Source organism: Phytophthora infestans, genomic scaffold (assembly GCF_000142945.1).
Source record: "Phytophthora infestans T30-4 supercont1.13 genomic scaffold, whole genome shotgun sequence".
In the NCBI taxonomy this organism is placed as follows: domain Eukaryota; phylum Oomycota; class Peronosporomycetes; order Peronosporales; family Peronosporaceae; genus Phytophthora; species Phytophthora infestans.
The window spans coordinates 2,847,544-2,859,615 of record NW_003303746.1 but is presented as its reverse complement, the minus strand read 5'-3'; the positions used below and the strand labels follow the sequence as shown (position 1 = coordinate 2,859,615).

The following is a 12,072-nucleotide window of genomic DNA, read 5'->3' as shown; positions in this document are numbered from 1 at the left end:
CCAATCAAAGCTCATATATTTTCGTTCTTACTGACAGATTAGCACAACCACAAAATTGTCAGTAGCAAAATCGCAGTTGGAGCAGCACACCAACGACAGCGAAGCGTGAAAACCCACCACCAGACTGCCCTCCTGTTAGCGGTTGCGTTTGCAAGACCCAAAAGTACCCCCGTACTTGCTACACAAACGAGACAAAGCTCAAGGTTCTTTCTTTTTCGCGATACACGATGGTAATGCTACTTTAGCTAAATATTTCCGTGAACTAGATGACCACGCGCAATAGCTGAAGCTAAATTACTCTATCAGTGGCGCAAAGAGCGAGCGTCGCTGGAAAAGAGTGTGCTACACCTAACCAAGCTCGTTTGAAGCACGTGCAGTCGAAAGGAAGGGCAACTATTTATCTTCATACGCTAAACAAGAAATTGCGTATTAGATAACTGCACTGCGGAAAGATGGAGTCCCCGTGAGCGCCAAAGTGCTTGAGCTGCAAATCAAACAGACTCCACTGACTATAATATTTTCATCATTTATGGCGTTGTGGCACTGGAGAAAGGGGTTTATAATGCGTCACCGCTTGAACATTCGTGCACGCACTCGGCAAGGACAGGTCTCACTGGACGACGCTGAAACTATCGCCCTTAACTTCAGTACTGACGCCCAACAGAAGATGCGCGAGCTCCCAGTTACGAAAGTATTCAGCGCCGACCAAACAGGTACATACTTTTTTCTCTCTTTTGTTTTTTTTCTTATCTGTAAATGTGACTCAGGTGTGTTTTTCTTTCGTATATACCCAAAACTCCAATAAATAAAACAGGTAAAAACACGATTTGGGTGCTTGGGGCTGGCAAAACACAAAGAGAGGATTACGGTTATGTTGCTTCTGACTCAGGCGGAGCCAAATATCCACGACAGCCATATCTCGTGCCCAAAATCTTTTAAGTCTACAATACACGTCAAATTTGACACAAACGTACTCCACGCGCAGCGCAAAAGACCTTTGGGACATTTCGCCGCCTTGCTTGTCAGCGTCACGTTTCGCCATGGTTGCTCAGTGCTCAAATTGAGAAATGAACACACGCTTCCGTTATTGGGTAAAAAGTACTTATTTCATTCAATCACGAAAGTCTCCAAAGTCGCCCCTTACATAACCAAGCCACTACAGAGCTGTAACGCACCATGGCGGGCTAACGCAAGCTCCCGAGCAAGGTCAACTCCGCGCTCAAGATGGTGAGCGAGGGTGTAGACCTATTCAGCGAGATCTGAGTTGGAGAACTGATAGAATAATCGAGAGAAGTGTGGCAATCCAACCTAAAACGAAAACACGATGACGACTACCACGGAAATTTTAATACAGAGCAATTTGAAAGATGATTTGAGGACCTATGTGCACATTTAGCTAACAAATACGGTCCTTGCAGCATACACATGGATGGCGCGAGCTATCACAAGAACCAAACAAACTCGGCCCTTAGCTCGAGAGCTATCAAAAACGATATTCAAGCATGACTTGAAGAAAAGGGTGCGCTTTTATCTTTTATGCTGATATGTTTAAAAGGTTAAGCTTTTTTTTAAATCAAATTAGAGCTTTGATACGACATCAGCTACACTAAAGCTGAGCTGATGATGCTTGTTCGTGCCAACAAGTCTAAACCAATCTACAGGGCTACAGAAATTGCTGCTTCACATACCCATTTGGTATATTATACTCCGCCATACCACCCCGAACTACAGCCAATTGAGCTTATTTGGGCTAACATAAAGGTTGGCATCGCGGACGACCCTGCTTCCGATATGGCGGAGCTTCGTTCGAAGATCGACGCTGGATTTGCATCTGTAGTCTCAGATACCTGGACAGATGCCTATCAGCACACTCAATACTTCGAGCAAAAGTACCTGCAGCTGGCGGACGAGTGCGAACTCGTATCCGATTCCGAAGAAAATGGGCATGACAGTTGTAAGGACTCCGATGTCAGCGACTGACCCGTTGGCTGGTCTATACCCCAAAAACATGCCATTTAAATGTTTTCTAACGAATATACAGTTTTTTTAACAATCGTGATAAATGACCAGATTATCGTAATATATTCAAAATGATCGCGAATCTCCATCTTCCATCACAGATAAGCCAATAAAGAAGCTCAAATCATTGTACATGGCAGGCTTTCAACTGCAAATAATTCTGCAACAAATAATGAGGCTTTTCAAACGTCAGAATGAAGGGAAAGGGTTTTGAAATGGCAAAAACGGACTTCAGATTCGGACCCAGAACCCATTTTTACCCTATATATCTAATTGCTGATATTGGTTTTGTAAAAGGCAATAAGCTTTTCTTGGGTGCAAAGTCCATCCGCCCGCAACCCTAAGACCTGCTAGTCCGTCGAGTACCGTATCAATGTATTATATTAAACTTCGTCCTGCTCTTCGGTAATTCCAGCGCTGCGGTAAAAGGTCGGATTTAGCAAATCCGCTAACTATAGTCTCTGCACTAAGTTCTCTCCACGATTCTGCGATCCAGGATGTAATATCTTGGCGTTTAGGTGCTGCCAACTGAAATGCCGTGCTCTCAATCTTCTCTTGCGAGTTTTTATTCGAGCCACGTCCTGCATCTCTGTCCTAGCCACATCTGCAATTTTCTTGTTTTTCCTGCGTGCATTGGCACTACGTGATGGTTAGCAATTTGGGACCAAAGACGCTCCACTCAGTGTCTACGCAAGCGAGGCTTGAACGGGCGATTCCGAGCCACGTCGGCGGGTTGCCACACGTAGGTAAAATTGGGATGGTACTTTGAGTAGGACAATGTTAATTGATGCTGCGTAATCGATGACTTCTTGAGTCCAATAATCTGAAAAATCGCTTCACAAGAAAGAACCTTATCATTCATGTAGTCTCTGTGACCACAGTGACAATCCCGAAACTTGAGAAGGATATCAGCGCTCCACCGCGCGGTTTGCTTGCCATATATCCGGCAAATTTGCTCGTTTTGAAGCGGGAGATATCCTTTTAAAATTGTACGCCAAATGTGCTCGTTGTGAAGCGGGAAATATCCTTTCATAATCGCACGCCAAATCCATTTCTCATCGCGTCGTTCTCGTCCTGTATATGTTGAAGACGAGGGACACCAGCTTTTAAGACAGGAAAAGGTGCCATCTCGTTGTCATGCCAGTCTGCTAGAAGCATTGTCTTCACTCGCTATTTATATTTACTGCTCCTCACCCTTCTGTCTTCTCACCTCTCGTTGTGATGGTCTTCCGCGGTAAATACTCGAAGAAGACGGCTATGGACACAGTCACGTCAGCGTAGAGCAGTTAGTAATACCATCTTAATGCTCGGTGTGTCTAGTCCGCGTTAAAGACGCTCCAGATATCGCTCTCGCCAATAGCCCCTCTGATATCACCTCGGAACTTGGCCTTTGCTGAGGCTGCGTCTTCCGGTGGGGTTTGCCCTTGGCGAGTCCGTACACGCATCGAAAACTTGTGTCGGCGCATAAAGCGCCGTCCCCAAGAGTATGACGTGCTAATGACGTCAGGCGAGATACCTTCGTCTGCTGCTACCTCGAGTGCTTTAGCTCCAGCATTTTTGCTGATATCGGAAAGCCTTCCTTCCTTCCTTTCTCATAGAGCTCACCCACAGCACGATGTCCTCTTCTGTCTCGGTTGAGGACGGTTGCTGCGCCAACCTTACGGTAGTTCTCGAAGTGCCATTTGCCTTCCTCGCAGACCGCCTTAATGAAACTTGCCTGCTTCTTCCATTTTGATAGCTGCTTCTGCTTTCTTTACCAACCGGCGTCGGTGGTATTCGAATAGAGAGCTTGGATAACCTGGTCGACCTTGGGTTGCAGTGCAAGACGTTTGAGGACTTCAAGTTTGTGCTTGTAGTCGACTGAAATGCGTGTATATATTCTCTTTTCCTGTCTATTCCAGTGATTCGAGGTCGCGTCATTGCCTGACTCTTTAAATAGTGAAGACGGCATTCTTCCCACACCAGCCACCAGTTGGTCTATTTTTAGCTTCCCCATTGCAGCAAGTTAGCTAGCAAGCATATGATACAAATACTTTGTTGTTATTGGCTATAATGAAAATTCGCTGATGAAACGCGTTCGCTTAGGACAGGAGCAATACGGTAGTTAGCTTCATCTTTCGATGGAAATAGCTAATAAGTATCAAGCCGCACGCTAGATCCATAACAGCAAATAATTAGCCCGATGCATAAAGACCGACCAAATCACCAGGCTTCACACAAAAACAAACAGCTACACAAATGGATAGTCGAGGCGACGCTCCATGTTGCATCACACTAAAATAGCCTGTTTTGGGAAGCTGCTTCTATATTAGCTTCTTTTTTTTGCGCTGCTCTTTTACTCGCAACTTTGCCCACGCGCTCAAAGCGGACGATGAACAGCAAGTTCTCCTACGGCTCGTCATAAAAGTCATGGTCCTCTCCACCGTCGTACCCCCTGTCGAACACGCGGCAAGGACGCGTGTCAGCGTAAACGCGGAGAGCGAAGCGGTGCTTGAGTTACCGTGCGAATGAAGCGCCCGCCACGTAAGCACTTGGAGCCAACTTCAGGTCACGAAGCCTTTCAAAGCTTGTAATGAAGCTATCCAGCTGATTCTTAGCAAATACGCTGCAGGCTAGCGGTGCGCGGCGTGATCGTAGGAAGGTCAAGAACGTCTTGATAACTCCCATGGACAACCTTTTGGTTAACGCGTCGTCCTTCTTCGCAGCCTCACGCGTTAGCATCAGCTCGAATTCTTCGAACAATGCAAGGGGGACAATACTGGGATCCTTAGCAACATGACAGGCAGCGCGACGAGCCAAACGAGCATTTTTTTATCTGCTTAGACCTTGTATACTGACGGGATCTTCATGTTGAGCTGAGCGCACGTAAGCTGTGCGTACTGGCTACTTGTCGATCCGTATCACCTGCCGAGCAAAGCCGTATGCTCTCCAAAACCCACGCTGCGCAGAACATGTGCTCTTAATCACACTACTGCACCAGGGATGCCTCGTATGACTTGCCGTATTTGCTCGATCGAGTATAGCCCACACCTCCCAAACAAACCTTGTATCGTAGCCCTCACCTGGAAGCGCGATGTTTGGAGTCTTCGTGACTGGATTGCACGGCGGCAATGCTGGTAACGGCGTTCTAGGCTTGTTGTCTGACATCTCGATGCCCTCGCCATCATTCATTTTGACGGTGACGGCGTTGTAGCGATGTGGCCGTAGGCGATGAAGCGGGTTGGACGGAATGTCACCATCCAAGTCGCTCGACGACCCGATCTCAATCACATCAAAAACTTCCATTGAATGGAGTAGAAAAATCGTCCTGTATCCGAAATATATCAGCAACTACGTCCTACAAAATGCCCTGCGAACCCTTAATATATTCTACAAAATGTCCTACACCCAAATGTTGATACTTTCATAATACAAAAGCAGTATATAAAACATACGATGGACTCAATCAACTGCTGCAAACCCGAGACCAGTCATATAAGATAGAATGCGCTGGATATTGTCCCGGCCATCCAGCCTAGTCGACTCAGATGACGAGTTTTTTTAGCAGTGAGAATTCTGACTAAGAATAATTCATACTATTTGTTTTAGCCTGTATTAATTTCGAAGGTAGCCAGTAAGCTTGAACACGTAGCTCAAGTGGTTAGAGCTCCGCACTTGTGAGCGCTCGTCGTGTCAATTGATTTTTATTGGTTAAAACCCAATGCTTTGATTTATTTAATTTTGCAATATCACCTACTGAAAATTAGGCCGTGTTCGATCTAAGCTAAAACCAGCTGTAACTATAATTAAAGGGAAATAATGTCTCAAATAGCTTTATTCCGCTAAGAAACTCAGAAAATGACATCAGGAAGGATAGCTTTAAACGACGGGTTTCAAAATTCAGCTCTGGGATGAATTTTGATTTGTCCTCCGTTGCTCCCTATAACACTGACAGTAGCTCTAAAACCAACGGATGGAGCAGCAGACAAAAACGCAAAGGGTGACCTGGAAGCTTAGGCACTGCTTAAGTGCTACCTTGCAGCGCGTAGCGATGCATCCTTAAAAAGTGACAGAGGTGTCGAGTCAAAGGGCTGGACAAAACGTGCGTCGTAGGAGCTTTTATCCATTCTGAAGTGGTATCGCAACGGAAATGGATTAGGACTGGTGTAGATTGACTGAAAAAAACGTGGCTGGGCAGGATACTGTGCTCAATATCTGTGGTAGAGGCTCCTTGGGTGTTATGTGCTCTTGAGTTGTCGCCTCTAGCATTTTAGCAAGCTCTTGGAGGAGCCACAGCTCGTCGTCGTCGTCGTCATCGCTGCCTACCATTTTCCCCTGGTGATTGATCTTTTTTTTTTTGCCTACCTGGGTATAATGGTTGGTGGTCGCAGACGCCTTCAAATCCAGCTTTCTTCTGATGATACACGATAACTTCTTTTTACTTTTTTTTACTTAACAAAACGACTGTTTTACATATCTAGCTTATTTTCAACCAGGCTGGATTTGCCCCTGTAAACCGTCGTGAATAGTTGTCATAGCGCAGATGAAAGATTTGAACGCTGGATGGAGGGGCAAAGCCTCCGGGATCTTGGACACGACGCTTGGTGGGGAGGTGGAGCTTTCACGAATGAAAAAGACTCTCCTCACAAGCCTCGTGTCCTCACTGATCCTACATACATTATATCTAGCATTTTAACTAAAGAACCTGATCTTATCTAAGGACGTGAGCATAAGACTCAGACGAATTATCCGACACTCCCCCTTGCTCGCGTCACGCTACCTCTACGAACTTCGTAGCCTTTAGAACTCGAGTAAATATGCGACCTTCGCTTAACCAGGTGAACGCCACCATTGACCCACGAACCTCGTGAATTTTGGAGCTGAACACGAGCATCGTTGACTCGGGCGCACATTACGAACTTTGGTGACGCTTAGCTCCGCACTACGAACATCGTAGACACGCGAACGTCGCGAAAAAGATTGGTTTCAACGAGCACATCGTTGTCAGCCTTGCAATAGTCGCATCCACGAGGATTGACTACTCCGATCGATTGCCTCTCTCTTGAGACTTCGCCGAGATCGGCACTTATACAGTAGCTTCATTGTCTTGTGAAGTCTGCATACTATCCCCCTGATTCTCCTCGGCAACCAACACCAAGAAGTGATCGAACATACTGGCATTTTACTCGTGTGAGTGGCTTGGTTAAAATATCTGCGATCATCTCGTTGGTACCGCAGTGCTGCACTTGCAGTCGCTCACGATCTTCAAGGTTCCGCACGTAATGAAACCTGTTTTCAATATGCTTACTGCCATTGTGCTTTCCTTGCTTCTTCGACAATGTGTGGTGTAGGGATTTCCAGATTCGACCATACGCCGACCTACTTTAGGTCAAGAATCGGCTCGGTCTAATAACCCAGAGCTTAGGAGCAAAGGATCACGGTAAGTACTCGGCGATCTGTCCGGATATGCTATCCGGATAGCCGCTGAGCTCAACGGTCGCCGGAACTCAGCTGAAAGGTCGGTAGAGATCTGAAACGACTACATTTCACTAGATATTTGTATGAAAAGCATAGGATTAAACAGGGGGGGGGCCGAAAGGGCTCCCAGAAGATAACAGAGCAGAATTTCCCTAGTCCAAGACACGTGTACACTTTTCCGGTAAGTCCCTGCATAGGGCTGGATTATGCCTGCCGTCAATACTCGAGAGGCATAGCTTGTAGGGTATTGACTGGTAGCGCCAAGAGATTAGGTCGGTCCGGGTAGGACAAAGTCTCGCTACGCGCGAAAGAAAGCCCCGCATACTCAGCGGGCCGGTACGTCGGGTAGCCCGGGTGCCGTAACACTTCTAGCTGAGCAGCCTCTGCGCTCGGTGCCCTGTAAAAGCGCTCGCGCGCCGTCGTCCATCCTTTGGTGGAGGGCACAGGGTTGTGAACGAGCTCAGCCGAACCAAACTCGGCGGAGCCTCGGAAGTGATCTGACTTGGTTAGTCGGAACCGAGTGAAGCGAGCCACTCGTCTGTCCCGGAAGGGCCGGACCGCGAGGGGACCACCCTCTGCGCAGGCCATACAATCGCCGACCTAACTCGGCGATTCGTTGTGGTTTGTGTAAGGAATCCACATCTGACGGTATTTGTGTGTTCTACTACACCACAACTGGTGCCGCGACCCGGGAACAGGAGTGTGTGCTTGTTTTTATAGGTGCCAGCTAACCAAGTTAAGAGGAAGAGAAGAGAAAGAGAAGAGTGAAGATGGTCAAGGGATCAGCAACTCCGAGCGACGGAAGCCCAGCGACGGCTGGAGGATCGCCTCTCGCGGGGTCGGACCCGGCGGATCAACGACTCATCGCCATGACGATGGAGGTGGGACGAACCGTCCACTTCGACGAGGATGGCCAAGACCAGGAGAGCGAGAACGGAGATGCAAGTGAAGGAGAGTATGAAGAGAAGGCCGAGACCGCTGAGCTCGGAGAAACGAAGACTACCGCCGAGCTACTTGGCGAGGTGGAAGAGTTGACGCTGCAGGTGGGACGCATGGGAGATCCACGTCCTGTCGAGCGCAACTTATCCGCCGAGCTCGACGAAGGTGCGGACGATGAAGAAGATGAAGAAGAACATGGCGTTGCTCAAGGGGACCGTCCGCCCCTTATTCCGAAAGCGACGAGGAACGCCGATACGCCGAGCGCCAATAAAGTGCTGGCTCGACTCGGCGAGGAGATGAGAACGAGATCGGAATGGATGATGATGTTCGCGCCTGTGGCGATGGCGCAGGCGAAGTGGCCGGTGTTGGGTCTCGAGTTAACTCAGCCGGTGCGTGCAGCCAACATCAATCAGTTGGTGGAAGAAACTGTGTTGCTGTTGAAGGCGATGAGCTATCGGTGCAACAGCCGACTAAACAGCCTCATCCTGTCCGACTGGAGTCTGACCCGTGGCGGAGCTGAGCTCTGGCAATGGAAGAAGAAGTTGAGAGTGGCGTTTGGATTGGAGAAGGCCTCTGGTAGAACGAAGAAGGTGTACTCCCGAGTAGCCGAGTTCAAACCACTCGGCGAAGACCCAAGCAAAATTCCTTTGCCGAAGACCCCGGAGACGAAGAGACGTGAAGTGTTCCGCGCTACGCAAGGGACTCCGTACTTCGAAGACTCCCACATGCTGACTCCAATGAAGCTAAACCCGACTCAGCGAGCGCCGAGTCGTGGACAGCGGAATGTTGGTCGCTATCGTGAATTGTATGACGCTGCTGATGAGGCTGAGGCTTACGAGGAGGATGAAGAAGACGACGACGCCTTCGACATGAGAGGTAACCGTGAAGAAACCGTGAAGGACTACATCCGAAACTTGAGCTTTGACGCGGCTGAAGAAGACTCGACGCAGTACCTAGAAGTCCGAACCCACGCCTCGCTCGACAAAATCGCCGAGTTCGAAGGAAAACGCTACCGCTCTGATGCGTCGCTCCAGTGGATCAAGCGTTTCATCTACGAGATGAAGAGCACCAGGATGCCCCAAAGCGCCTGGTGCGAACCCTTCTCGCTATGCTTGGGACGCGCGGCGAAGAGTTGGTACAGGCAGCTGCCAAAGAAGACTCAGCGACGTTGGAAATTACTCAGCGAGGCGTTCCTGGATTATTATTGCTCACAGTTCGACCAATCCGCCCGCACTCGTTACTACTCGGCGAGACGTAAAGTCAACGAACCGATCTGCGACTTCCTGATCCGACTCAACGGGTATGCTCGGACAGCCAAGATCCAGTACGAGAAGGGTGGCGCCGACCCGGCTGACCATGTCGAACACTTTTTGCTTCATTGTGGTGATGACGATGTGATGGATTTGATGTACCCCTTGCAGTTGGAAGACATCAGTAAGGTGGAACAGATAATCAATCGTCGGATCCTCGGTGAAAAGCGCAAGAAGCAACGCGACCGACTCGTGATCGCACGAGGCCGAGACGATAAGCGGAAGGATCAGGGCCGCCGAGATGAACGCCGAGATGGACGTCGAGATGAGAAGCGCAGTCGCAAGGAAGAAAACCGCGACCGCCGAGTCACTGTCGTAGACGCTGACTCTGACGGGGAGGAACTCATCGATCAGAACCCGCCGAGTCCGTACAACTCCGAAGACGAATGGGATGATGAGGACCAGTCCGGAGGACACGACTCAGCGGAAGACGACGACTACATTGACGCCGGTGTTTCCAATGATAAAGGAAATACACCGGACCGCCGAGAGAACTCGGCGGGAGACCAGAATGGCTCAAATCGAAGCTGGGGAAACTCAGCGAACCGACCTCCGCGACCGTACAACCAACGAGAACAGTCGAACCGTGGAGATGGATCACGCGACAGCTCTCAGCACGGACCTTGTGCAGCTTGTGGAAGAACGGGACACTCGGCTCACTACAGTCGACGACGCTGCAAATTCTGCAGACAAGTCCATGAAGGCGGCCAGTGCGAGCTGTTTCGTCAATTTGAGAAGCTGGCTGCTTTTGTGAAAAACTCCGTCGACAAGTCGCTAGTGCCAGAAGATCGGCAAAACCTTTGCGCGCCGAGTGATTTAAACTCGGCGGCCCGCCAACACTGACTGGGTTGGAATATGCCGGGCTGCCACAGTCAGCTGAACCTGCAGTTGAGGCGAACTTCTTGTTTGCCTTCGTAGGCGAAGCAGGACGGCCCGAGGGAAGAAGCGGGGATGGCAATTGGATGTGTGAAATCGACGGAATTGAACGTGAGCTCGGTGAGTTAGATGATAACCACCGGGCGATTGCAAGTGTAACTCGGCAGTCAGACCAGGCTGTGCATCGTACCAGAATCATAGGGTGCTTCCGGGAGAGCGGCTGGGATGGTGGTCAGCACAGACGTTTGATCGCCGAGTTAGAATGAGAGCTCTCGTATTGGGTGCAGTGAACGACCGAAGGACCAAGATATTATTGGATACCGGAGCAAATGTCTCGGCGATTAGTGAATACTTCGCGAGGAAACTGCGTCTCAAGAGAGTGGCCAGCCGAGATAAGCGAATCGACATACAAGGAATAAGTAAAGACAGAATGGTGACAACGTCAAGAGCAGTTGTGAAGGTGACACTCGGCTGGGAAGTGGCATACGAGTTTGAAGTATGGATAATGCCTCATCATGCCGGAGTCGATTTGATTCTCGGCACCGACTTCATGATCCCAGCTGGGATCCGCCTGGATCTGTACAACTCAGCTGGCAAGCTACCCGATGAGATGGTGATCCCACTTATCCGATCAAGTAATGCGCCGACCAAGACCGAGCTCGGACCAAATGTCCCATGCGGACCACCAGACGGGTTAACAATCGAAAGTCGAATGACCGCTGAGTTCAAATTGTCCAGGCGACAACCCAGTGAGTCGACGCATGACTTGTGGGTGCGACGGACGAAGGGTTGAATTCCAACGGTTGTTTTTAATCGCCGAGGAGGACCAACCCATGTCCTGATTACGAACGTACGACCGACGTCAGTCTGGTGCCCACCTCACTTTTATGTGATAAAATGACAACCACACGGAGTACTGGCCAATGAGGGATATGTCCGCGTGAACTCGGCGAAATACCGAGATTGGCAGATATTGGCATTTGAGTCGGCGATGGATAAAGATTTGCTGCAAAAAGAACAACGACTGTATGAAGACTGGTTGTCACACCAGCCGCCAGCTGTGGAAAGACGAAAATACCCAACTCCGACGGCGGTGGATAGACGACCTCCTCCAGTGGAAAGTGGACCAGAATTAACATGCGCCGAGCGCTGGAGAAGGATTGAAGCTGATACTGAAGCCGGCGACGACGAGAGGCGTCGCGGTAACGTAGACGTCATATCGACTTCAGGGGTGACAAGGGGTGACCCGGCTATAAACTCAGCGTTCAAGCTGGAAGACGTCCGAGCAGATCGTACGCCGGTGCAACACGATGGCAAAGATTTCATCTATCAGCTGTCCAAGTTTGAAGACGATGGCGCCATTTCTGACGTCAACACGACCTCAGCGGTTGAAGGAACAAGTGAAGTTAGGGCCAAGGCAGACGTGTCGGCGACTGAAGACTCAGCTATAAACGAAGGAGACCTTGAAAAA

At 49.4% G+C, this 12,072-nt stretch overlaps 1 protein-coding gene across 1 annotated transcript; it reads left to right on the top strand.

The window, feature by feature from the left end:
• Positions 1–1,623: 1,623 nt before the first annotated feature.
• On the top strand, positions 1,624–1,980 carry PITG_08583 (uncharacterized protein; the record flags this gene model as incomplete). Its single annotated transcript, XM_002903898.1, has 1 exon — positions 1,624–1,980. One exon carries the CDS (start codon positions 1,624–1,626, stop codon positions 1,978–1,980), a length of 357 nt encoding a protein of 118 aa, XP_002903944.1.
• Positions 1,981–12,072: the final 10,092 nt, after the last annotated feature.